The 27928-nt window shown below is 43.2% G+C and overlaps 1 protein-coding gene across 10 annotated transcripts in view; it reads left to right on the forward strand.

The window, feature by feature from the left end:
- The first annotated feature begins 3886 nt into the window (after window positions 1-3886).
- The window catches only part of CELF4 (CUGBP Elav-like family member 4), a 714868-nt gene continuing 690826 nt past the window's right edge, over window positions 3887-27928 (forward strand). For 4 of the 10 annotated variants that reach the window (XM_074932816.1, XM_074932820.1, XM_074932819.1 and 1 more), the window contains exon 1: window positions 3890-4504. In XM_074932816.1, the coding sequence (XP_074788917.1) occupies window positions 4225-4504 (280 nt within the window). In that variant the 5' untranslated portion in view covers window positions 3890-4224. Of the gene's footprint in view, window positions 4505-27928 lie in introns of all 10 variants that reach the window. The other 6 variants (XM_074932823.1, XM_074932825.1, XM_074932827.1 and 3 more) reach the window with 3 other exon arrangements.

The following is a 27928-nucleotide window of genomic DNA, read 5'->3' on the forward strand; positions in this document are numbered from 1 at the left end:
TGTGCTATGGGTCCAGGGTTTTGAAGTTCAGCAGAAGAATCCCCCTCCAGCAACCTTTCGGCCTATTCCTGCCTTTCTTCTTTACTTGCTCCTTTCCTGGAGAATGAAGGTAGTCGGGACTGATGTATCACTATGCCCCCCTTCTCTGCAACAAACGGTGTTCATTAAAAACTTGCTGCTAGCAAGGGCCTGATCCAGCCCTCCTGGAAGTCACTGGAAAGCTGTCTATTGACGTCATGGGGACGAGGAGCATACTAATGCATGCAAGTACCTTTACTAATGCGGGCAGTCCTGTTAACAACACCGAAGTTGTTCACAGGATTAACAGCAATCAATCAAGCCCTTTGAAAGGCACATTAAAAGCCAAAGCCTGGTCTGCAAAGCGTTTCTCACACGAGGTGTGTGTATATACCTGTGGCTGGTCCCGCTGTATCTCTCTGCTCCCAGCCTGGCAATGTCAGTGCATTCTTCCAGCTGTGCTGATTTGGGGTAGCATTTCTTCGGAGGAGGTAAAAATTGCTAGCAATCTACCCCAAAATAGATAGTGTTCCCAAAAAAGACACGAACCAGAGGAGCAGGAGCAAATGGGGTTGTAAATGGGCTTGGAGGGGGTTGCTTTTTTTTTTTTTTCCCTTCAAGTAGACACATAAAAAAGAAAAAGGGGAAAAAATTTAAAGTGCTTTATTTTGGTTCCAAGCAGATAAATAATTCTTGATCTCTGGGAGAAACTGGATCCTGTTACAAAAGACCTTATTCTTACAAAATTCCTGTGGATTCCCCTGCTTATGGATTGCTGAACTGGACCCACTGTGATTACACTGGGAACATTTCTCACTTGGGAACTGTTCAGCAAAGGCTGGTTTATGGATAATAATTTCACTCCTCCTTTGCCTGTATCTGTTTAAAATCCAGTACAGCCCCTTGTACATGTGTAAAGGTGCTTATGGGGTACAGCTTATTTCCATCCACGGCAGCAGCTGTGTTCATCTCAGAGCCCTTGTAGCAATATTTGTGTCCATATTATTTCATCCTGCCACCCCTCACAGCTGTGCCTGTGCACCAGGGGGCTGTACTTGAACAGCATCCATTTCTAAATGACTATACTTACGGCTCTGTGAAAACGGGGCGTGGACCAGCTCAAAGTTTTAAAAAATATATACTGTTATAAAAGTGACACCCTTGCTGAGCAACAAAACAACTCTTTTCACTGCCCTGTTCTTTTAATTGGCTTTCATTTGGGATAAGACGTGGTTGCAGGCAGAGTGGCCTGCTCATGGACAAGGTGTTAACAGAGCTATCCCTGGGATGGATCAGTGCCGGGTGCTGTTTCACTTTTCACTGTAGCGGATATTTCTTCTTTTAAAAAGGTTTAGGAAGTCTTTCAGTCAGCCTTCCTAGCTTTATCACAGGTGTGGCTTTAAGGTTCCGAAAGAGCAGATATTAAGATTTTTAATGTCCCAGTTCAAGGGGGGTGGGGGGTGGGGGGATGTGCTGCAAGATTTTGTTTCATGCGGGTTTTGTTGTTGTTGTCGTTCTTTTATCACAGTCCAAGGCACAAGGCAGGATTTGAAAGCAGGTGAGTCACGGGGCTGGGAATTTGGGAGAGGGGCTGTCTTGAGGGTTTGACCCTTCCCGCAGCTCCTGGGCTGTCAGATCTCTGTGTCTTTAGCCTTTAAACGTTGTAAGTGCGTTCCCGGGAAGGGAAGACAGACAGATCCCCCCCTCAGACCCCAATAAATAGCATGTCTGGTCAGACAGCAGACAATGCGCGGTGCCTGCCACCAGCCCGGCATTAGGCGTCTGACAGCAGCTGCCTCCCCATTAGCGGCGAAAGATACTTAAAGAGCCGTAAAAAGGAGTGGGGGCTGCCGGCGGCTCGGGTCGGGTGTCGCCCCCAGGTGCGGGCCCCGGGGGAAGGGAAAGAGGAAGGGTGGTGGTGGTGGGTGTCCGGGGCCGTCACCGCCCCCCCGCGCCCCCGCGGGGACCCTCTGTCGCCCAGGGGAGGGGCGCAGCCCTGCCGCACCCCCCTCCGCCCGTCCCGGATCCCCCCCCCTAGGACCGGGCCCTTCCGCGCTCGTCTCCTGTCAGGGGCGCTCATTTAAGTCGCAGTCACCGGAGTAGTTGTAATAGCTGAGCCACCTGCATTAGGTTGTTTTTTTAAAAAAAAATTTTATTTTTTAAAAGGAAGGGGGTGGGGGCAGATCGCCGCCTCGCTGCTCAGTTATTAAAACAAAAGCCAAGTAAAGTGAAAACTGCTGCAAAGGTGCTGTGGCTTTCTTCCTTTTCTGTTTGTTTGTTTGTTGGTTTTTTTTTTTAAAAAAAAAAAAAACAACACAAAAAACCAGAAATAAAAATAAATTCCGGTCAATAAAACATGCAGGAACGTTGCAAATTTAAACTAATAACCTCCCTCCTCCACGGCTGCCCCTTCCGTTTACAGTCACACGTGTTACCGGCGCCCTGCCCGGCGCTCCCGGGGGACGGGCGGCCGGGGCGGGGGGTTGGGGGGGTCCCGCTCCCAGACCCCCCCCCCCCTCCCCGGGGCCGTCGCCGCCGCCTCCGCCGCGGGGAGCAGCCGGCGGCGCCGGGAACAATGGCTGGGAGCCCCCGAGGGGCTGGGGGGCGGGGGGGGGCCGGCAGGGGGGGCGGCGGGGGGGGTGGGCTGTGAGCACCCCCGGGGCAGGGGAGATGGTGGGGCGGCGTGTGGCTGCAGCCTGGCCGGGGCGCGGGGGGGTTCAGGGCAGGTAACTCTCAACGCTGCTCCGAGCCGGTGTTTGTCCGAGCTTCATCCCCGCGCAGCTTGCTCGGGAACCGGGGGAAATGGGAAGAAAGAAATAAAATAAAAGCATTGCTCAGAGCACACGCAGAGCCTTGTTTTGTTACTGTCCGGATTACTGTTATTATTATTTGGGGGACAAGGGGGAGTTGTGTCCTTAATCCGAGGCTCCCTGCCCTCCCCACCCCCAGATGCTATGAAAGGAGAGCTGATTTCATTTCCACCATACAGTACACTTTGTCTGGAGAGCATTGTTCGGACAAGCAACTCCCGATCCCTGATGACTACAAAATACGATTTATGTTTCCATCAGAGAGAGACAGAATATCCTGATGGCTTGAAAGTCGGGCAAGAAAATCTTATCTAATCAATCCCTTTCCAATACACACACACACACACACACACCACACGGAGCTAGTATAGAAGATAACGCCCGCACTGACTGTACGTAAAATAAATATCGGCAGCATGAACATTAACAATAGTCATCTCGATATTTTTCGTCTCCCTCCAAAGAGCTACAACAATACAGTTTGCGCCTTTCCTAGCTTGATGTCATCATCATCAGCATAATCTTTTAAAAAAGAGCTTAAAGAGCATGCATTTTTTTTAGATGCAACAAAAACAGATATAGTGAAGAGAGCTTGTAACATCACAACCACAACAACAACAGCAAAAGCAACCTCTGAGCCCGAGGATTCGTCCGTATCTGAACTGCTTTTATTATCAATTGAGAAATCATAATAAGAGTAAATAATAAATAAGAGCGATCATCATAATAGGAAGAAGTCAGAACACCTTGGGTTTGTTTTTTTTTCCCCCTCTCAAATAAGAAGGCAGATTTCCCGATGATCACTGAAATTATAACGACAGCGATTGATCGGAGGGCTTGCAAAGGAAAAGGAAAGAAAAAAAATCATCATCATTGGTCCTAAAAACGCAACCGTTCCCCTTTGCTCACTTGGCACAATAGAAATTGACTGTCTCTCTAAGAGCCATGCGCCTAGTGCTATTTATAGCCAGGGGCTGTGTTGGAAGATACCATTAAGCTTCTCCCGGGCAGACAGACAGGGGGGTGGTTGGATGGGAGGAGGGGGTTTAGCCAGAGCAGAGGCAAAAGCAATCCCCCACCCCCAGCCTCCCTTCCCCGCACACACACACATCCACACACTCACACCCCACCCCCTAGTCTGGCTGGGAATTTGAACCGATCCAGCCTGTTTAAACGGAAAGGACACAGATCTTCAATGTAAAAAAAAAATCAGATCAGACCCAGAGAGAGAGAGAGACGGAGAGGGAGGAGTGTGTGTGTGTGTGAGTGTGTGTGTGTGTGTGTGTGAAAGAGGGAGAGGGAGCGAGAGAGCGAGAGAGAGGGAGAGAGAGAGAGGGAGAGAGAGGGAGGGAGAGAGAAAAGAAGAGGGGGGAAAAAAGGAAAGAAGATTTTCTCTATGTATATAAAGATGGCCACGTTAGCAAACGGACAACCAGACAATACCAGCCTGAGTAGCAATCACAGCAACCCCAGCACCAACGGGCATATGAACGGATTAAACCATAGTCCCGGAAACCCATCCACCATCCCAATGAAGGACCACGATGCCATTAAGCTCTTTATTGGGCAGATCCCCCGTAACCTGGACGAGAAAGACCTCAAACCGCTCTTCGAGGAGTTCGGGAAGATCTATGAACTGACGGTGCTGAAGGACAGGTTCACTGGCATGCACAAAGGTGAGTTACCTCCTGAACTTTCCCGGGAGAGATCAGGAAAAGAAGGCAGGCTCCCGCTCCCTCTCTGGGTCTCTCTTTCTCTCTTTCCTTTCGACTTCATTTCATTTTATTTCATTTTTGGTTGGCCCGGGGGCGGAGGCGGCAGGCTGGGGGGGCAGGGAAAGAAATAATAAAACCTCTTGGAAAGAGAAGAGAGAGAGGCAAGGGAAGGGAGTCAACTCCGTTTGGTCTATTTATTAGAATTTTTCTTTCTTTCCCCTCTTTTTTTGGGGGTGAGACGCAGCCACTTGCGGACGCCGGGGCGCCCAGGCGAGCGCAGGAGCGGGCGGCGGGGCTGGCGGGGAGCTGTCCGTGCGCTGGTGGTGCTGAAAAGAGGAAGAGGATTTCTTTATTTATCTTCGGGATCCGCACATTTTCCACCCAAGGGTGTGTGTGTCCGTGTGTCTGCCCGTGTTCCCAGAGCTATCTTACAACTGTTGTACATCTAGCACCGGCGCCTTTTCTTTTTCTTTTTCTTTTTCTTTTTTTTTTTTTTTTTTTTTAAATTTCTTTTTACTGCTGTTACAATTATTATTTGTAGTCTGCTCCAAAGCGAGAGGCAAAGGAGAGTGAGTTGCTCCAGAGGGGTATTTCATTTTGGTTTTCTTCAGCGTGGGAACAGGGATATAAACAACAATAAAAAAGCCCATCTCAAGCGGGGCGGGGGGGGGGGGTGGTGGTGGTGTACAAAATCATGATGTGTGCGTGTGTTGGAGAGGGTGAGCCAGGAGGCACGGGTGGCAGTTTAATTCCAGACGGGAGAAGTCTCCGAGCAGGCATATTCCAAGCACTACTTTAATGTGCCCAAAGTCCATCCCGGGAACTTTTTAGGTTTTCTTTAAAGGCAGTGGAGACATACTCCCCATGCGATGCTTCGCTCGCTCCATCTCTGCCCGCTCCTTTCCCTGCTTAGCTTAGGTTCTCCGGAGGTGCATTTCAGATTAGATGATGCTACATTTTGGGGGTGGGGGAGGGTATGTGTAGTGGGGAAGAGATGCTCGGATCCTCGGGTAGGAAAGTAGGACTCACAAGGAGGAAGTTGAAGATAATTTGCATGGTAGCCCGTTTAGGATTAGGAGACACCCAGGAGCTAAGCAAGCCACTTTTTTAACTCAGGTTCTGTATATATGTGTGTGTGTGCGTGCGTGTGTGTGTGAGTGAGTGTGTTTATTTCATTAGATATGTAGTTATTAAAAAAAAATAAAAAGGAAAAGGAAAAGAAAAAGATCAGATCAGAGTGATTGGGGTGTGACTCCAGATTTAGTGCAGGAGGAGGAATGGTTTTGCAGGGGGCCATGGGGGGAGTGGAAGTTGCATCTGTTACGGAAGAGGTTCACTGTCAGTGTCTACTCCAGCTGGTGGACTCCTGTCAGGGAAAGTCACTGGAAACAGCATTACTGGCTTCCCAGCTTTCCAGATGCCTTGGCGAGTTGTAAATCTTGAACTTAACGGCATGTTTAGCAGGCATCTCTTCCCCCTTCCCACTCACTCTCCTCTCTTCCAACCTCAGGAAATGCGAATGAAAATATAACCTGATGGTGCAAAGTATCGGTTTCTCACAGGCTACAGAAAATGTTCAGGGCTCAGGGGCTGGGGACTTAGTCCAAGTTGTAGGATATTTCTTCCTTCCTTTCTTGCTGGTCGCTCCAAACACCCTTCTCTTATTTGCAGCGATCAGTGTAGCCCTTTCGAACCTTGCTTTCTCTTCAGACAAGCTCTTAGAAGCCACATCAAGGTCTGATGGGCATCATTTAAACATGACATTTGTACTATAATAATTATTAACAATAACAGTAAAAATACTAGTAAGAAGCACAGGGAAGGAAAGGTCCTGGGAGGTTTCGTCTAATAGATGAGGCATAGTGAGAGTAGCCACTGAGCTCATGTGTGCGCACATGTGTTTGCAAAAATTATCTAAGGTTTCGGTAAAATAAAAATAACAACAGTAAAAGCTACACTGAAGAGAACCACTCAACATAGTGTAGAGGAAATCTCTGAGCTAACACCTCGATAAAGCATTTTTGTGGTGGGGGGAGGTTATTTTGATTTGTTGATGAGATTTTATTCTTTTGTTATGTTCTATCTTAAACCTAATCAATCTATGCGCTAACTTTAATGTCTATTTCATAGATGTGAATTCATCCTCTTTCAGTTCAGTTTTTCTTTTACTGTATGCCTGTATTCACAGAGACAAACTCAGGAAGGGGGGGAGAGAGGGAGCGAGAGATAGAGGGATCATTTATCTTGCTTGGATGTGTTTAACACATATTCCTGAATTAAGCAAGATACTAACTTCATTTCCCTTCATTTCATTTCTGTTCTAAAGCTGCAACCTAGGAAAAAAGCCAGGTGGGAAATCTTGTCACCTCATCAAACCAAATTGCATGAGTTCATCTTGAAAGAAACAGTCATTTTTAACCTCCTAGAAGTTTTGGACTTTGGAAGGAAAAATTATGATGATGATTGTTATTTCACAGGCTAGGGCTTGAGTGAAGCTTCAATAGACACCGAGTTGCCAGCGTTTCAGAGATCGGTTTTATTTAGTACATCCGAGAAGAGTTTGAACTCCTTTCTAGCGATGCCGCTGATTTATTAGCTAATCCTGATAAAAATGTGCCCCTGGCTACCTGGAAAAAAATTACTTTCTTGCCAGTAGTGATTAATTACTATTAAGTCAAAAAGCACGATGGGGCTTTGAAGGATGAGGATTGTGTTTGGCTTTTTTCATTATTTTATTTCATTTTATTTCATTTTTAATCTATTTTTTTCTTTTTCCTTCTCTAAATGCAGTCATGTGAAGCATAGTATTCACTCAGTTCTCTCAGTTCTCCTTATTTTGGCTTTTCTTTGCAGGCATAGATGAAGAATTGCATAAAGATAGTCCAACTTGGCTCTCAGGGGTAGGATGGCAATATGAAACCTCAAGATGCTTTCCATAAGTGATGCATAATGTTTATACATTAATTGATCCATCACTCTCAGTTGATTTCATTCCTAATCCAGCGGATGAGGCTGTGGCAGTTGTATACCCTGAAGGGTTAATAGTGGGCTGTAGTTTATTTAAGTGTACGGAGAGAAAACCTTGGGTGTGGAGCGGGAGAAGGTGGGTTTGTGTTGGGAGGAGGGAAGAGACAGGAATTAGCTTGAAGTGAAAATGTAGCAACCATAGTAATTTCAGGTGTAAATCCATTGAAATGAGAGCACAGGATATTTATTCTTAAAAATATTATGAAGAGATCCTATTGTGGCGCTCCTGTACAGCAGGAGGAAATTGAAAAATAAGAACCTGAAGATAAAGTACATTACTATGCCCCCCTTCCCAGAAAAACTATCACAAAAGGACAGTGAAGTCCCAGGTTCTCTCAACAGCAGCCCCGGCTGATACCAGGCCAGATACCAGGGAAGAGGCAGGGGAGCACGATTCTCTTGCAGACACACGAAGAGAGAAAAGGGTACGGGGGAAGCAGCATGCGCGGGAAGGCGGGAAAGGCTTGCCAGATCCCCAAGAAAACAAGCCTTCATGGCACTAGCGTAACTGCTGCATATCTCCCCCATCCTTGCTTCTCTCCACACGGGGCAGGACCAGGCTCCTGCTGTGGTACTTTGCTCTAGGGTTGGGAAGAGGCTGTGTGCTGAGATCCGCGGGTAGAAATCTACCGGGGCTGAGCTGACCCACCCACGCGCTCACACATACACGCACACACACACACGCACAGAGTTAACTAATCACACTTGAACAATTTAGCAAGCCATTCATTCATAACTTCCCCTCTTCTTATCTAGCAGCGGAGTATGCTTAAAGGCTGAGTTACTGGGAGACATAAAGGTTAGTGCTCTCAGGACAGCCATATTATAATGCATTATCTTTGAAGTCATTTAAGGCCAATTTAAGTGGTATTTAGTGTAATATTTATGAATTAATGTAATCTAAATATAGGACTGTCCCCATAGGTTTAAACAGCCTTTTCTATCAAAGTTTGCTTGTACCCAACGCCCAGAATGTGTTTTAATTTAAAACACACAGGTCTCCATAATATTCTATTTAGGAAGTCAGAAGAAATCAGCATTCCACACTTAACTGAGATTTACTGAAACACATGCGGGTGAGTGCACTTAAAGAGTAGAGATAGTGTGCAGTCAGAAAGCAAGAGTCTTCAGTAGACCTGAGAGCTACAAGATTCTGTCAACTTTTATTTAGGGGGGAAAAAAAGCACAAAATCCCCCAAACCTCCTTGAAATCCACCATTGCAGTCCCGTGGTTAGGACGGTGTTCCTACCTGACACGAACCTCACTCGATAACCATTCAATGCAGCTCGAAAAATGCAGTATGAAAAGAATAGTTTAGTTCTTTTGCTGTTTTACCTTCTCAAAAGTATAAATAATTTTGAAATTTAAGGCACCTTGAGGGTAGGTAAACAAGGCTTCCATTCATTATATTCTGTTCTGTTTGATTACAAAGACAGATGATAGAAAAATTAAAACCTGTTAAGTCTAAAGATGCTTATGAAGGTTTTGGATATCTCAGAAATTCAAAGATGCAATGAAAATGAGCATTCTGGTAAGAAGATATATTTGTATATATGTATAAATGTATAGATTTGTGTTTGCATATACATACAGAGAAAAAGAAAAAAAGAGATGTATACACATTCATGCATATAGCCTTTGGGAAATGGAAATTTAGTTGAAAAAGAAGCACAGCGCAATACAGGTGCTGAATAAACTCCTCCATAATTGAAACATAAGGCTTGCCTGGCTGAAAGCAACACATACAGCATTTAGTATGGTAGTAAACCAAACAAGTTTTAGGGAGGTAAATGCACAAATAAACTGGAATAAAACAGAGGAGGCTTTATGCCTTAGGTCTAAAGAACAACCCCTTAAAACAATCAAAATGCAATTGGATAGCTTGATGGAAGAGAGAGGAGAAAAGGAACCCCCTGTACATTATAATCTCCTGTACAGATGAGCGTGTGTTTTGATAATGTCAAACAGATAGCGCAGATTGCTTCATAAATTAGGAGGCTATATGTTAACTCTTTTTGCAGGGGTCTGGACATGGATTCTGGTTTCTAAAAGCAGCTGCAGCCAGTTATGATGCTGTTGTTACGGTTGTGTCAGCATTTCCAATACAAACTCCAATTTTCTGGGATCTCTCGCTTGGCTGTTAAGTTTTGCACTGAAAGCTGTTCTTCAGCTAGCCCCACAACCATATCAACTAATCATCCTTACAAGGATGGATTTCTTTTAAAGTTACATAATGTGGAGGAAAGAAAGAAATTTAAGTTCGTGTTTCTAGAGCTTTTATTTCTTCTTTTACCTTTCTTCAGGTTAAACTTATATTTCCTACACATTTATGGATTACAATTGTTTTTGTCCATCAATAGCTACACATACTGGTGCCTTTGGGCATTTTAGGGAAGGAAAAAAAAGGTACTTCTTTTATTCTTAAAAAAAAAAAAAAAAAAAAAAAGATAGCGACAACAGCCAAATTTCATAGTATTTACTCGGCCAAAACAACTTTTTAATTAAAGGGGGAATCAGGAACTGACTAATTTCTGAAGTATAACAACAGAAACAGGGGAAAGTTTGGTTTCGTTTTATTTATTTATTTTTTCCTGTATTCAGCCAGAAGAGATCGAGAACGTCGGCACTGAAGTAGGGAGAAAAATTGAGGATCCTTGTCACCTTGGATGAAAAGTGTGGTTCATCTGGTCCTGTATCCAGCGTCGGCCAGTGGCCAGTGCCACAGACAGGGCTTTCTTTAGCAGAGGATTCAAATTGCATAGTATAATAAAAGCCAGGCAGCTGATGGAATAGTCTTTTGAAGGAAGTTGTCAGAGAGTATCTGGAAATTTTGCCTGAGTAAAGAGTGAGTGAGATTGCAGAGTTTTCTGCTCAACCGAAGAGTGGATTGCACCTGTCAAGGAGGGCGGGCAGAGGACTCTCTATGCATGGTGTAAAGAACAAGGGGACAGAAGGGGCTGGGTGACCGAGGAGGGCCTCCCCTAGCCTTAAGAGCTGGAAATGCACAACCACATTTTTCAGCAAAACGTCAGGGTGTTTTTTATCATGCATACCCTGTGCGCATGCATACCAGCCGCACTGACCCGACAGACCATAACGACACTAAAGGAGCTCTTACCGTCCCTCCCGTCAATCAAGTGTGAACTGAGGCGGGTTTATGCGACAGGCAGTAATGGTTCCAAGAGAAAAAAGTGGGGGAGATGATCTAGGCCGCTGGGCTGCTTACCTGCATTTAAAATAGAGACAAAGCATCAGATGCCCCAAGACTCATGTAGGCGTTGGCTATAGCCTAAAAAAAATATTCCGTAAAAGCAGAGGGCTGCAGAGCTCAGCACGACCTGTTCACCAGGTGCTGTCTGGTTTCTGCCCCGTAAGAGTTTGCACTAAGCAGGTGAGGTGTTAAGTGAGTTAAGTTGAATCCCAGCCTTAACAAATAGGCTGATGTTTCATTAATCCCAGCATCATCTATACTTAGGGAGTGAAGGCTTGTTACCTGCTCGCTGGGCAGAAGTCAATGAGATTTTTGCCATCGCTTCAGTGGGTTCACGTTTGGAAATCCTGGTGCAGGCTTGCGCTTGCTCAGTGTTTCACATTTCCTTTAAAATTCTGGACTGTGGATTTACATAGCAGTACTTGCATACTTGCAGTTAATGCTACCAGCTTCCGCGCTTGCTGGCTTGTCCTTTAACTTATCTTTCCTTCTGTAAGTGAAACAAAGTATAACAAAGCTGGGGACCTGACAAAAGCCTGACTTCTGCCACATTTCTCACTCACTTAACTGCTCCACCGATGCCCGTATGACTGTTGCCGGGGCTTGTCATGGTGGACTGACCCTTATGTATTAAAATCTGCAGCGGAAAAAGGGAAAAATAATAACCATGGTGAGTTAAAGTTATGTCTTGTCTTCCACTGTTGCTTTACTGACTGAGCAGGGATATATATTGTGAGGATCTCTCTCTCTCTGTAACTCCTCAAGATGCATCATCGCATTTTGGGGATCGCAGGTCCTATTGAATCACTTTGTCTGTGCTGCATTGCTTGGCGTGGGCTGGAGTCAGGATGTCACCACAAATATTGCATTTGTTTGCTTTTGTCACCGTGAGCCACAGCCTGAATACACACACAGGTGAATGCAGCTTTTAATGTGCATTCATTATATCCAACTGACATCCCCTCGAAGGAAGAGAGGGCTTATTATTGTCGCTCCTTAAAATAAAGATGGATGAGAGCTCTAAACCTCTCAAATAAAGTGCCTGACCATACACAGGAGCTAAAAATAAATCATATATGGCCATCTATTCCATGTAAATGAATGGCAAGACATATAGATATAGACATTGTGTTAAGTTTGTCAAGCAGAGCAGCCAAAAATATTGATCAAGGCAAGGGGGAAAAATTGATAATGAACTGGACTCCGAGAAGACTTTAATTGACAGTGACTTCTGTGAACCAGCTTTGGACAGTATATATAAACTGACCACAATGTAACTTTATTGCAATGTACTCTCCATTAATTAATTGTCACCTTTGTTAAGACTGGCTACAGATCAAAGGTTTAAAGATACTTAACAGGTTCTTAGTAACAAACCCTTCAGATGCATTAGAAATATCCGACAGCTCAGCCAATGAGGCATGCAGATTTCGATCTACCTCACCCTTATCTGTTTATTTCTCCCTCCTTTGTTGAACATGGACAATCATTGTTTAACATTAACTATTCCGTAGATGGTTTTGTTGGCAATGTTTATGCCTCCAGGGATATATATTTCCTGGTGACACGGACCTTCCCTGTTAAGTCTCTCGAAGTATTTTGCCGCCAGAAAGTCGCTTACGGTTTGATAGACCAAGGTGCAGTGCAGACACAGTTTGTAATGCAAGCTATTCTTTCCCCTTTACATGGTTGAAGTCTGTAATTTCCTTATTTAAATCTGGAAAACATAAAAAGACATAGTTTTCATGAAAGGTGCAGCTGAGAATGAACTTTTATGTGAGAAGCGCATATGCGGAGAGATAGAAGTGTGCCTGCCACATTTGTATATCATACACACATGCAGCCATTTATTATATCTGCATATTAATGAAAACATGCATTCAGTACAGATGAGCTGATATAGGTCTCTGAACAATGCCTTTCTAAAAGACAGTACAGAGATCATACTCTTGTGTGAAAGTGGCAGGTGACTTAACAGGCTATTCCTGGAATTATATGCAGAGTTTAATATGATACATAGCTGTTTGTTCATTATACTAATTTAATGATACAGTCACACTTAATTAATCCATCTCTGGTTTATTTGTACATTGTGTCTGAGTCTCCAAAATATTTTAGAGGCAACCCGGCTGACTTCCCAATGTTCTGGGGCAGATAACTCTGGACATGAAGCTTCTTCAAACAGAATAAAAATGGAGCTTTGCAGACAGAGTTGGTCTGATGAGATCTGACTGCATATTTGGCCTGTTTCTAATTCAAATGCTTGTGTACATAATACACAGACACTGTGTATGCACGCATGTATCGAAAGGGCAGACTTACATTTGCACATAGTTCCTCTCCTTTTCCGTCCCTAAGGATAGATTCGCATCACATAATATGCATCACTCACTGCAAATGCACACAAATATCTTTGTCGGATTCGGTAGCTACTTGCAGGTAGATGTATAAAGCAGCATCAGCCTAATAATATCCTTATAAAACAGTGCTTCATTGCTAGGATCCAGAGGGATGAAGGTTGTCAGAAGATCAAAAGATATATCACAGTGCGCTTGTAGAAATCCCCTGATTATGTTTCCTCTCTATAATGCTCTAATTCACTATTTGATCAATTGTAAAAGGGCCAATGCTTTAGGAGGGAAAAAAAAGTATTAGGTTACTATATGCTTGAGGGTGAGTGAAAATCACACCTAAAATTATATGTAGCAATACAGTAATGAGCTTATCAATACTTCTTTAAGGAATCTGACAGCCCTATAGGAGAGATTCAGTTCTGTGAGCAAAGGTCACAATATAGATATTGCTTATTAAGACTATCAATAGCCTGGTTGACCAATCTAACCAGAGACTGTATAATGTACCTGCTGTTAACAGGCAGGGAGGAGAACTGTGAAGAATTTACAGAATTGCTCACATGTAATATTAATAATATTGATTGATTCTAATAATATAATAAGGTAAAGATGCACTTCTTTGAAATGGTGCATAAGAGAGAAGGGGTGAGAGAGAGAGGGAGATACCTTTACTAAGTAGATTGAACTGGCTTGCACCAATCTGAAAGTGAACCGAGAGAAAACTCAGTTTTCTTGCCTCTTAGAGGCTTCTTGCCCATTGTTTCACTTGACTCAGGCAGAAACAGGATACCTCTTTCTCTAGAATCGGGTCTTTTCCTGGCAGCTGCAGAGAAGCCAGGGGCCTGAGAAACTCAGAGCAGCCAGTACCATTTTGGTCAACAAGTTCAGTCCCCATCAGAACTGGATTAATCCCAGAGAGCTCTTTTTAAGCACAGCAATGCAATGAAAGTGCTTGATTTATTTCATTTTATTCACACCTTTAGCAGCATTTAAGAAATGGGGGGAAAAGAGGGTGGAAGTAACTTATATTCTATGATGTGCGTAATCTATAATTAATGGGAAAGGACTTTGCAGAGCAGCTACAGACCTGCTCCAAAGCCTGCTGAAGTCTTCAGCAAAACTCTACCTTGCCTGCAGCAGTGTTTGGATTGGGCTCTAAGTTACGGGCAGTTCTGCAAGATACCGCTCTTGAGGCAGGAACGACTGATAATATGCAATGTGACTGCCTTAAGGTTGTTACTCATCTAAATCCAGATACACAGACCTGCTTGCTTCTGAATTCCCTAACTACTCCCTCTTCAGCAATAGGCTGCCTTATCTAGGTATGCTAGTTCACTCCTTCCGCTATGCCATTCAGCTTGAAGTGTCTCGTTCCAGTTTCCGTATGGTAGTTTCAAGATGGTTTGCATTTCATTATGTTTTCTCTCAGTTTACAGGGCAAGTGGTTTTCTTTTGTGAGCATTTAATTGCTTTTAAAAGCGATTTATTTGATCGTATTCCATCTTCAATAATACATGGATGAGGATGCAATTTTTCACCCTCTTTGTAAAGATATGTTGTTATTCAGTTATGCTGTTCTGTAGGGTTTGTTCTGGTTTGTGCATTTGGAGGCAGTCTGGACATTTTTTTTCTTTGTTTTCCTTCTTACTATCTTTTTTTTTTAATTTATTATGATTTTTATTTTCTTTTAAGAAAAAGAAAACTCATTCAAGATACTGGCAATAAATGGAAAAGTAGGAGTGGAAGTGAGGAATGGACAAGATAACCAACAAAAATCCTTTGACAATGTCTTTAAAAGCATACCATCACTGCATGATTATTTGTATGAGTTTGGGTCCAGCTAATTTTGATACCAAAGAAAATTATATCTTACAAATGATTTAACTCCAAGTTTAGTAACTGACAGAGAAAGGGGGGGGGGGGGGGGGAACCCCAAGTCATCATATAGAAACAACTCTAAGAAAATGCACATAAAGATCTTGCAGGAGATAAGGGTGATAGAGTGGTGCTAGGTTTTACATTCTACTATTGGGTTAGCAAAAGTTAACACCAAATTAAAGAAACAAATGTATAAACAAGACAGGCAAGCATTGCCATTCCTTCTGGATTATTTGCTAGTGGCTAGTACACTTCATACCTACCCCTTTTAAATTACTGCCTGTGCCTGCAGCTTCATTCAAAAGAAGGGCATTATCTGGTGGGCTCGGGCGACGGTGAGGATGCCTGGGTTCTAATCACGGAGTGCATAATTACTCACCGCCACTCTCTGATGGAGTCACTTAAGCTCAGTGCCTTCAGGCCTGATCTGAAACCTGTTGAATCAATGGAAAGATTCCCATTGGCTTCAGTGAGCTATTGATCTTTCATTTCCCCATCTGCAATATTAGGCTAGTTGGATTTTTATTTATTTTTTTTTTTTTAGGAGAGAGAAGTTAATGGCACAAATCTGACATTTATTTTTTCTCAGTAAAGGTTAGGTGATGTCTGATGACAAATGCATTACATCAGAGCCCCTTTCAGTGTGGATCAGGATAAAATGCTTTCAAAAAAACACGCGTTGAGGAGGTGGAAAATTAGCTTTGCTCATTTCACTTGTAAATACATATTTGTCCCTGCTTTGCCAAGAAAGGGTCAATGGCAATTTTGCCAGTTTTCTCTCTGAGAGTAGGATTCAGCCTTTGTAATTTCTCTGTCTACAGGAATATCATCATTCACTGATTCAGGATCTTGATTTTTTTTCTTCTTTTAGTGAATCACATATATACTTTTCATTGTTATGGCAACTGAGGGAGCTGAAAAGCTCAAGGATTTGACGAAGGGCTGCATCCCACCTTTCTTCTCTAAGGGCCTGATCCAAACCTATTGTTTGCAATACAATTTGGATCAAGCTGAAGGTATATGCCTTCACTGGGTCAGTAAAAAGAGCAAGTTCCCTCTAGACAAGTGTACTTCTGCCCTCAGTATGGGCAGATGGAATTGGCAGTCGTCGTCCATTTGCTGAGGACCGACCCAACACTCTCTGAAGTCAATAGTTAGACTCTGACCCAGCAGACAAACAACAGACAGACACCATGTGAATCCTTAAGCAGGAATGTGAACGTCCCTGACTTTGGCAGAGTAAGGTAGTCCAGGAGTTTTCACTGCTGCTACCCAAGAAGTAGCATATTGTGGGGAATAAACAAGGTTCCAGTGACCTCGAGTATCCAGCCACAGCAAAATTAATTTAGAAACCATTTCATTTAAAAGGGAGGTTTCAGGTGATCTCCTATACCAAAGGTCTAACAAGCAAATGAATCAGGCTCGCTGTTTGTTTTTTTTTTTTATTTTATTTTATTATTTCAGTTGCAGTTTTAGTTAGTTCATCAATAGCAATCTATGTAGGGGTGTTTTTTTGTGTTTCCATCCCATCTGTGCTTATGTCTTTTATGAAATAAATGGAGAATCTGGAGTGTGCATGTGTGTACGTGTGTGTGTGGAGAGTCGATTATCTAACCCCTAGTCTATTTGAAATCATCACAGTGCACTCAAGTCAATGATATTCTGTCAAAGGTGGAGAGGAAGCGTGTGTGCAGTGTGAGTGTGCGAACGTGATGCTGTTTGATTGCCTGAAATCCAACTAAGTCTCAGTTTCAAAGGCCTGGGGGCAGTGGGGAAAGTATTTGTTTGTTTAATTATTTATATATTTACTCAGCTTTACTGACAGTGTTTGCAGATGGGGAAAAAAAAATTGAAGCAGGAATGTTGGGTTCTTGTTTGGAGGGGAACGTGTGTTGTATTAGACTCAATGTGTTCTCCCATATAACGGCTGCTTTGTGCTGTTAAATGAACATTTGTTACTGGCCAGCTCATTGAAAAAGGCCAGAGAGGGGCAGGCAGAATTAGATTTTATGAGTTTATTCATGAAAGGAGTTGCACAATAGGTGTGTCATTGCCCTGTCTTCTCCCCTACGCTGATCCAGGGACAGGACTTCCAGCAGCAGCTTCTCAATCCAAAAAGAAATAGCCGAGCCACCAGCGAGCCCTGTGAGCCTGCTCCGAGCTAGCTGGCAAAAGACATCGGTCCAACTGCCAGGAGATCAGGTCTCTCCCCAGGCTTGGTTCTCCATTGCTTGCCCCTGTATTTGCTTTCCAGGTGCTACACCTGGCGTCTTGTTGGCTGGGTTTGCATCCAAGACCGGCTCCTCATCCTCCCTTCCCAAGCTTCCTCCCCTGATTGCAGAGGCAAGTGTGGGTGCACAGACCACAATCTCAGAGCTCTCCCCAGGGTCAGGTCCCTTCCCCAGGCACTGCTCCAGGCTTACTGCTTGTTTGCCATAGTGTTCTTCTCAGGCTACCTGTGCTCATGAGTCATTTAATTTCCATAGTCAACCTCTGCTGCTACAGACCTGTTTCCCTGGCTCTCGCCATCTCTGTTCACACTCCTGTTCCCTCTGTTCAGCTCTGCACCGGCGTTTTGCTCTCGTGCTGTCGCTGGCTGTCACCCCTGTAGAGAGCACTTCACCGGTTCATGTCACTAGTCACCACTCTGATTCAGACCACATTAACTATCTCTCCTCTCCTTTCTCAGCTCTTGCTTGAACAGGATTTGGCAAAAGGGAGCCGTACTGACCAAGTATTTTCAAAAAGATAAAAGCTATGGTTAGTGGCAGAAAGACCCGCACACAGAAAGTGTACATACAGAGATACACAAACATACGTATTTCTGTATGTAAACCACTGAGAGAGTAGATAGGAAAGGGGGTGTTTGTTTTTTCTTTTGAGGTTCAAAGCTTGATGTCCTCTTTCAAAGATTAAAAAAATAAAAAAGTGCAAGTAAGTCTATAATTTCACCAAGGCAATTTCACCTTTTTTTAAAAAAAAAAAAATATTTCTTGTTTCATTAAATCAGCATCAGATTTCTCACACCTGAACAAAAATCCTGCATATATTTTCCTTCGAATTCTTAAAATCGTGATCTTATTCTTAACTGTTCCTGGTGGCTCCTTCTGGGACTACAGTTCAGCTTCTTGCAAGAATTTTTTCCCTGCTGTTTTGAAACATAACTACCCCTTAGCTCCAGGACCCTCCTCTAGCAACCCCAAATTAAAGTAAGAAGCCAAAACAAGCCTTCAATGTAGTACTGCATCAGAGTCTTCTTCATTCAGAGGTAGGTAGAAAGGGATTAGGAGTCTGTTTCTAGCCCAGCCCTCTTAGTATCCTTCTGTGTCCTGTCAGATCACGTTCTTAGACCTTGCTCTTCCTCAGTTTGCTGTGTGTAAAGAGGAATTTATGATATCCAGCTTTGTAAAGAGCTTTGTGTGTATTTAAGGTAGAAGTTGTGCTGCAGCTTTAGCGGTGATGGTCTAAGGTTATAAATGAGACAACATTTGTAAGGAGAGGTAATATCTTTTATTAGTCCAGCTGATATAGCTGGGAAAGAAACGACAGACTTCCTTGTATGCCTGAAAGCTCGTCTATTTTTTTCCAACTATATCAGTTGGTCTAATAAAAGATATTACCTCTCCCGGCAAGCCTCGTCTCATTTGAGGTGTAAAGCATGTAGGCTGATTATTTAGGCCTGTTTTTTGTCTGTGTTGATGGATTAGACATTTCTTCACCTAGGTGGTCAGGGGACAAGTAACCCAGGTTGGTGTCCCCTTCTCTCACCTTCTGTGATCAGCAGCAGTGGCCATCTCACAGACGTTAAGAGGCACAGAGAAATTCTGACAGCCTCTATTTTCTGATCTTGGAGATGTCCTTTCTTTTTTTGCTGTTCTGCTCCCTTACGAAGAACCACATGCCCTCTCCTCACCCCTGTGACTGTGATTTATTTATAAAATTGCTGCTTGTGTGTGTGTGTGCATGTGTGTGGGCAACCACACAAACATACCCAAGCTGCCGAGCAAGCTGATGAGCATTTTCTAATGTATTTAGCAAGTAATAATGCAAACCACAGGCGAAAAGTACAGCGAGTAGAACAGGTAAAGTAATTAAGTTAGGGAAGACATTGGAAGGGATTTTCCCCTCATCTAAAAATAAATTGCAGGCCCCTCCATGTCTGGGAGAAGCATTTTGTGGTTTTTTTTGTTTGTTTGTTTGATTTCATAAGGCACAGCTGAAAATACCAAGCAGCTGAAAAGAAGCCAGAAGCAGGTAGAAGGTTTTCAGACGCGGCAAAATTCTACTCCTATTCATAAAGCAGCAGTAGTCAGAGGACAGCTATTACTTACACTTGGCTTTACTACAAGAGAAAGCATTGGATCATCTATTCAGATCAGGATAGTCAGCTATGCCAAAGATTTAATCAAATATTAAACATGGTCAGTAAACTTAAACCAACATTGGACATGCAGGAGTTCTGCTCCTTTGCAAGCAAGCGCTCTAAGAGGAGAAAGTTTTCTCCCATCTCTCTGACTGGGATCTTTTGTGGCCGAAGGGATCATTTTTTTCAGACAGTGACCCATACTGGTGTATGCCTAGGTAAAGATATGTGCATGTGGGTGTTTACATGTGTGTCTCTTACCCTGTCCAGTAGAGACTGAGATGTTTTTTCCTGCAACTTCACATCTTTCTCGCTTAGATCGTTTCCCATACACTTCTAATCGTTCACCGCATACACTTTCTCTGTCCATCTGTCCCTCTCCAAATAAAATGCTTTCTTTCTCACACTCCCCTCTCATCATTCATTCAACAGAGAAAGGTGTGTGCATTGAGATGTGTATGTGTGTGTATTTGCAAATCCGTGCAGGTAGTTGCGCATATCTGGCTGCTTATTGATAAATCGTACACGTACAAAGCCGTATCTGATTCCTTTCTATGTATATTTGGGCTGTATTTACACCCTCCAACCCTTATTTATTCTGACCAGGGCACTCAGAAGTAGAACATTTTGCAGGGAGTTATGGTTTACGATGTTACCTCTCCCTTCTACTATTCATTCTCTCTGATTTTTATCTAATCTCTCTTTGATTGTCCTGGTGCAGCTTAAGAGACAAAGTGAATTTTTATTACATCATCAATATAATCTCCAGCTAATCAGCATCTGTGTGCATTACCATGCCCCCTTTGGCTTTTCATCTGTGTCCATAAATAATAAGAATAATAATCGGGGCCGTTTTTTGTGTGTGTGCATATGTTTGTGTGTGTGTGTGTGTGTGTTGGTATCAGGCGGAGAGTCACAGCTGCACTTTTTCATTTCAGCCAGCTTGTTTTAGCAACATTGGACGCAGCTTTGTGCATATTGTCTTGACTATTGCCCAGATTAATTTCCTGGTGTCTAACGTTTAAATCATGGAAACAATTAAAGGAGACAAATCCATACACATCTCACAGCAACTGAACTTTGCTGTTAACTTGTACACACATTTCCATGGTGTTACAGGCAACATGCCCAGTGCCAATGAAGTGTGGAGCAGTTAACATATCCCCCTATACAGATGCTCAACCTCTACATTTTTAGTGCATACTTACTACACTTTCTTAGGTAGGAGGATAGTGCATCACCTGTCTTTGAACAGGAAGCTCAGAGACCAGATTTTTGACTTTTGATCGTTGATCTTTTTCTAGAGCACTGTGTCGCACTTAGCCTGCCACTCAGGTCTGCAAATTTTTCAGTTGAGGTCCTATACAGTTTTTTTCTCCTCCCTTTCCAGCTCTGGAAGAACAATGACAATAGTACTTCCCAATAAAGTAAGACTTGTGCCATACCTTGAAATTCTTATCCTCTCTACATATGTCTTGTGCATTTTAAAGAGAATCGCTCTGCTTTCTCTTTAAAATACCCTGATCTGGCAGAGCAGAGGAGTGGCAGTGCCTCTCTGTTAAGCACGCAGACTTCAGATTGGCTTCCCAGTGACTTAGGGTGATACTCGCATCTGATACACAAACTGTAATGCTCGTGTCCCATCCTGCAGTGCCAGGATGAGTCCTTTCTGAGTTGTCCAAGACTAATCACAAACACTGTGCCAGAGTTCGATCAGATACGACAAAGTCTTCAATAAAAAAAACGCACATAGACTCATGGACAAATTTTAGACTGATGTACTAAACAGCAGCAAACCCCTTGGGAAAGAGCCCGTATCTCTTCTCGATGAAATGTAGTTATGGTATAGAGCCGTCCATTCAGCAAAGTGTGCGCTTAATTCATATTGTGGAAAGCCTCCCAGAACGCAATAGGTTCTTAAAGTTGAGCGGGTGCTTAAATGCTTTGCTGGATCCGTGGAAATCTGCAGTTCAGATGAAATAATTAAGCGTAGGGGTGTTACAGAAGCCAAGTGAAAAGCATAATTCTGTGACTCAGAAATAACACTCCTTCGTAACTGTAGCAGAACACTGAAATCATGAAAGAAACACGGTGTACCTTGAACACCTTGCAGCACGGATCAGGCTGAGACCCTTCCTATATTTCAAAATATTTCTTTCCTGATTTTTTTTCATGGACAGATTCTGATTAGATTTGGCCTGAGAATGGGATTTGCTCTGAGCAAAGAGAAACACAGAATATTTTCAGTTCTCATCTTCAGTTTTCTTTTTTTATACCAAATCCTTTCCCTGGCCCCTCCAGCTCCACTCCCTGTTTTGACAAACCAGCTCATTTATCAGATGGGAAAAGAGGAAGGGGGGAACGGGAATATTTTTGGTTGCTTCTGTTTTGCATGATATAATCCCCCTCTCCACTTAGCACCTCCGTAAATAGGATCCGATCTGAAATTGGTCACAGTTTATCGCATTCAGGACTAGACCAGATTGGGTCCTGAGTCTTTGTCAACCACGTAATAAAGAGACCAGAGTTTTACACTTTAGACAGACAAAGTTGACACTTTCTATAACATCTTGATTTTCCTGCATCCATTATTGTTTTGCCTTTTCATTTTGGAGGTTTATTTTCATGTGTATTACTAGGCCTCTCTTCATTGTTTCACTATTTATTTATCCCCTCTTGCTCTTCCTTGCACCCCTTCTTACCCAGCATCCCCAAACTCAGTGACTAAATTCCCTGGGCAGATATGAAACCAACATCATTCCCGGATAAAAATCTACCTTGAAGGATGAAGAGCATCCCCCGTTTGTAACTGGAAGGCATGAAAAAGAACACATCACTTATCTGAATTTGCTGTTCATCCAAGCACTGTTTATGGAGATTTACAGTACCTTGCCTGTGCAAAGAGCTCTATTGCATGGTGACTGCTGGAGGATTTTAGGTGGCGGTATTAGCCGCGGTATTAAAAATGCATCGGAAGGCATGGGGTGGGAGATTAGTTGGATAGAAAGACCCATGAATGAAGGGTTAATTACATTCAAAGAGGCCATCGTATAGAGCAGAAGAGGCAATAGGTTTCTTTTCTTCAAAATTTACTAAATAGCTGGAAACATGGTTTAATGAATTTTAATGGGATCTTTCTGAATCCTATGCATATTGCATCTGCTGACTGTAGGAAGTCAAAGTATTGTTGAAAGGGAGAGTATTGCCCTACTTTAGGTTTCACAGTTCAGTATTTAAAAAAATATTCTTCAACAAGCACTTTATTCAATATATATTTTTCTCCTTATTTAATTCCCCCCCTTGCAAGCAGAAAAGACTTTCAGGATCTGTGAGCCCTCAATAACATAGATTATTCTGCTGTTATATAACATGTGCTTTACATTTATTGAGCCTTCTTGTGCCGTCAAGATAAAGGAGGCCTTAGTATTTTTCCCTACTTAGGACCCATCTATGAAGACGTGATGATGAATTCTGCTCTCAATTATACTCATGTAAATCTAGAGGAACTGACTCCCCTAAATTTTTTCCAGGATTACTGCAATATAAATGTGATCAAGATTTGGTCCAGTCTGGTGGGAGAAAGAAAGGAGAGAAGGAGTTGGAGTTCTCTTTTTCCTTTTCAGTGTGCATGGGCTGGGACAGGATCGCACAACTCATTTCTGTGCAGACTCCAGCAGGGGCAGCAAAAAAGCCAATCTATTTGACTCCAGTGCAACACAAACAAGATACCTGCACTTTAGAGAGAGTGGGTCATTTAGCACCATGTCAAAAATCTGGACTGTAACATCTTCATCGTGCTGTTTTTTGGTGAGTCAGAATCATCTTCTACCTGAAAATCAAAGGGAAACTGAGGCAGAGCATGTAGTGAGCCTGTCTCAGAGCAGCAGTGTCTGGCTCCTGCCCGTATTTTTACATCTACCTTCACTGTGTTGAAATTTCCCATTGCCTTGGTAACTTGAATTTTCTCTGCCACTCTTTCTCAAAACGCCAGGCACCCTCTCAGACAGCTGATAGTATAAGGCTGCCCTACTTTTTATTAACCTGGGGCCCAGTTCTCCTTCGGGGTGCAGAGATAGTTGCTGAGACCCTCTCAAAAGAGGCTTTGAGGTTCCCTTGAAGCCAGCAGGAACTGACAGGGCTTAACACTTTGCAGGACTGTGTTTAGGTCTGTTGAAGGAGAAAAACTGCACGGTTTTAACTGCAGCGGCATGACCAGGATGACAAAACTTCTCTATTAAAGGCATTACAATACCTGTATAGAAATAATACACTGACATAAATACACACATGCACACACAAATAGAAGAAGGAAAGTAAAAGCATGGTCATCGGGCATTTTTACACCAGTAAGGCTGTGCCCACCCTGTGCGGTCTACTAAGATAATGTTCTCCATAGCAAGGTGGTGTTACACTGGCTCAGGGCTGCAGACCTGGAGGGTATACCAGTGCAGGAGCAAGAGCTTCCTAAAAGCAGAGACAACCTCTGGAAGTGAGACTGTCCAGACTGAGAACAGCAGGAGGACTTTGCACCCGGACTTTTGTAAAGAAGACAGGTATTTAAATGCACTTCTGCAGGACTCGAGGCTGCACTGCTCCCCAGTATGGAGTTGTTGTTGCTTTTCCTTCTTGTCTCCCCATCCCTCCCTCATGTGTTTCAGATCTTTTTCTACTTACAAGCAGACAATGTGATGCCTGCTTGAATGGCACAGATAAGTTAGCCATGCAGCTCGGAGCGCCAGCCCTAAACCACCTAGCCTTCCTTTGATCTGAAATCAAAACAAAAGACGTCGGCATCAAAACGATCCTTTGCCAGGTAACGGTTACTTTGTGCGTGTTGCCTTAATTCAGCTGCAAGGAGCTCTCATCTCTTTGTATCATGCCCAGATCTGCGCTCATCTTAATACTTTATCAATGTGCCAGCAGGCTGCTTCTATCGTGGATACAACTGTGCAGAAGCTGTCAGCATTTTTAAGTAAAGCGTTAAACAATACTTCAGGTGACAGCAAATTGTTATTTCCTTACTCCCCCTCCAATTCTTCCCTCTTTCCCTCCCTCACCAAGCCCAGATGCTGAAGCCCTTATTTTTATGTCAGCTTCGTGCTCAAATTATACAACCCAAATGCATTTTCCCTTCCTTTTTTTTTTTTTTTTTTTTTTTTTTTCTAATGGGAGCCTTTCTCTCTCTAAGGGGTGGAGAAAGAGAGGCACAGAAATTCTTCCAAGGAGCTGCAGACAAAATTAACCTCACGAGCAAGCAGCCTGTCTTGGTGGCTTATTCCCTCTCTGTTTCAGGTGAGCTGCTGGTGTGAACCCAGAAAAGCCACCCACCTTACTCACGTCTTGCCATGAGGACAGTCCTTGATTCGCAGCCCTATCTAGGCTTCTAACGTACCATTTGGGTGTTGTTGAGAGCTGGGAGTTAGGAGACATGTCTTTTTTTTTTTTTTTTTTTTTCCTAGCTCAGCTGTTGGTTTACTTCGTAGACGCTGAGCAAGTAATTTCTAGAGAAAAATTAAAACTGGCTGTCACTTCTTTTAGTGCCTACTTATTTTGTATGCTTGATGTGTACGTGCTTTGGGGAGAGGGGTCCGTACTGCAATTGGCGTTTCAAGCTGGACACTGTAAATTAGGGATTGATTTAAAAAACACAAGATACTTAACTTGTAGGCATTGTGTTTCTGATCCTTATTCTAAAAAACTGGATAAATAAAACTTCCCCATGAAGAACTTTGAGATCTTTCAGAAAGTTAACCAATTGACATTCACTTGAAGTACAAAGGATCAGACCTTGTTGGACTTGCACATATCATGTTAACAGGCATTTCATAACAAGCAGAGCTTTGCCAGATTCCTGCTCAAGGAAATCCACACAGTTTTGGTGTATAATTAACAAGCTACCCCAAATTTTTTCTACTTTTTCCTCTTCTCCAGAGAGGGGTAGTTACTGAGGCACTGGTATGTGAGAACAAATTTCACTCCTCGTATGTCTCCTTCAGGACGGAGCCTCTCCTAATAAATCATCTCGGATTTGATATAGGCAGGACCAAGGTCAGCCTAGCTTGACTCTCGCTGTCTCTTCCACACACCAGATACAATGCTGCCACGTTGTGGCTCGTTCCTATCTGTTCTGCCGCATACACTCACCCGGCGCTCGGATCTTGCAGGAGAGCATCCTGGCTTTCTCTCCAAGGAAGACTCGTGGCACTCCAACTCACATGCTGCACGATCGGGAATGCAACCCAGCCCCACTTGCCTCTGCAATGGGCAGAGACGAAAAAAGACCCCCCTTCCAGTGGTCATAAATTACAAGACCCTTGAGCGGTCTCACAGTTTGCCTCACATGGCTGCTGGTGCTTCATACAAAGACACTCTGAGTTGGAAGGGAGGGTGTAGGAATGCCAAACTTAATTTCTCTGATAGACACCACCTGCTCTATGTTTTACCCCCTCTCTCAGATCCTTATAGAAGTGGCTGCTCCTTTTGGTGCAACAAAAATATAGTCATGGAAATGCAGGCAGGATCAGGCTGCTCTTTTCCTAAACATCCCTTCTCTTTATTGGCTGTCAAGTTCTTGATGCTCTTTTATTTTTTCTCCCAGTGCTTTTTTCTTTATTTCCTTCCCTCCTTTGGGGAAAAGAAAAACACAAACACACAAAAACACAGCAGGGCAGGAAATTAAACCTTTCCACAAAGATGCTTTGGTGAGATGCCGGCTTTTCACTCATTTATTTTGCACTGATTATTTTTTATAGGGCAGAAAGGAAGGAGTGAGAACGAGGGATGTGACAGAGAGGGCAACTGAGTAGAGGAAAGAAAGCCCTTTAATTTATTTGGAGAGCTCCATCATTGGTTGTTGTTTTTTCCACACACACATGACAAAACCAGAAGAGCCTTAAACCCATCAGCAACACTCACATGAATTAAATGCCAGGTGGAACTGCTCCCGTTTTCCTGGATACAATAAGGATAATGACTTCCTCCTGGTGTGATTCTCCCCATTTCATCCTGGTTAGGCAACTCTTAGGTGTACTGCAACACCACTAGGCATTACAAGATACCTTTTAATCCAGGAAATTAATTAATTGCTTTATACGGAAAGGTTGTTTCAAAACAAGGCCATAACACCCCCCTCAAATCCCTCTTGCTTTTTTAGGATGATATGAACCATTACAGCCGGGAAGCACTGGATGTCTCTGGTTCCCTGTTCATCCTCGATGCTCCCCGGACAGCATGGTTTGCCTCTGTGCAGTGAATCCTCAGAGGCTCTGACCCTTAGGGATACTGAAATCCAAAGAACAGGAGGGCTGCAAGTTTAGGAACTTGCACTTTAAAAAAAAATGCAGGAATATCAAGAATAGTTGCTATTTCTGGGGAAAACATGCCCCAGACAAGAAGAAACCAGTTCTCATCCACGGAAGTGTCTTACCCTTCCGGGAAAGAGGCTTAGATTTTGAGGTGGGCTTTTCATGTTCAAGTGTGATAACACACAGCTGTGCCTGCGTCCCTACAAATCCCAGCTGTCAACTGCAGACAGGGAATTTCCCCACATCCCATGCACAGTGTGGGGTAGCTCAGGGGAATGAAAATGGTTAAAAATCTCAGTCATCTTTCTCCATCTTTCCCTGGTGGCTATTAGCAAAGGATACACCTGCCGTCCTCATGCTGTGCAAACACTGCCAGACACCTGATGGTGTACCTAGTACAAGGTTTCAACAGTTTCTTATTCAGAAAGTCTCCACAACCCTGAAAACCGTGTGTTCTCTGGTTGCTTGGTTTTATGTTCCTATTGGCACAAAATCATATGAAGGACCACACATTGTCTGCTTTTACAGAGGGAGAGAGAAAATCTTAGAGTGAGGAATGCTGTTATTAGAAGAATAAACCTAGTGAGGAGCAGGAAAGGGTGGCAGAAAAGGGTGGTTTAGTAACTAGAAGAGTGGAACTGGGACTCACATCCCCAGAGACCTGCTTAAAGTTGGGGTACTTGTAACTCTGATTCAAACAAGGGGACCGCGCATCTGTTCCAGGGCAGCATTTACTGAAATGCTTTGCTGTTTCAAGACCTGGGTGCTTATTCATTCACCTTTTGTCTGGGGCAAAGTTCTGTGACTCAGTTCCCTGAACTGCAAAGTAAGTAAGGTAATAATCCCATGTCTGGAAGGGTAGGATGAAAAGCCTAATTCATACTTGTAAAATAATTGAGATGTTTTGAGGAAGGGTCGCTAGAAGGGCTGAATAATTTAAAAGGCCACAGGAGATCAATGCACAGCAAAAGACATGGGGTTTCCTAATAATTTTAGAGCACAAGATAACATTAAAAAATAGACTGTAATATTAAGGTCCTTAAATTATTTTCTTGCAGTTTAGGTCCCAGTGGGTTTTTTGGTTGTTTGTTTTGTTATTTTTTGTTTTGGGGTTTGGGTTTTTTGTGTTTTTTGGTGTGTTTTTTTTTTTTTTTCTGTAATTGTGATCACATTTGTATTACATTTTTCCAGTAACAATTGAGATCAGGACTCCACTGTGCTAGATGTTGTACAGACACATACAGATC

Source organism: Athene noctua, chromosome Z (genome assembly GCF_965140245.1).
Source record: "Athene noctua chromosome Z, bAthNoc1.hap1.1, whole genome shotgun sequence".
NCBI lineage: Eukaryota > Metazoa > Chordata > Aves > Strigiformes > Strigidae > Athene > Athene noctua.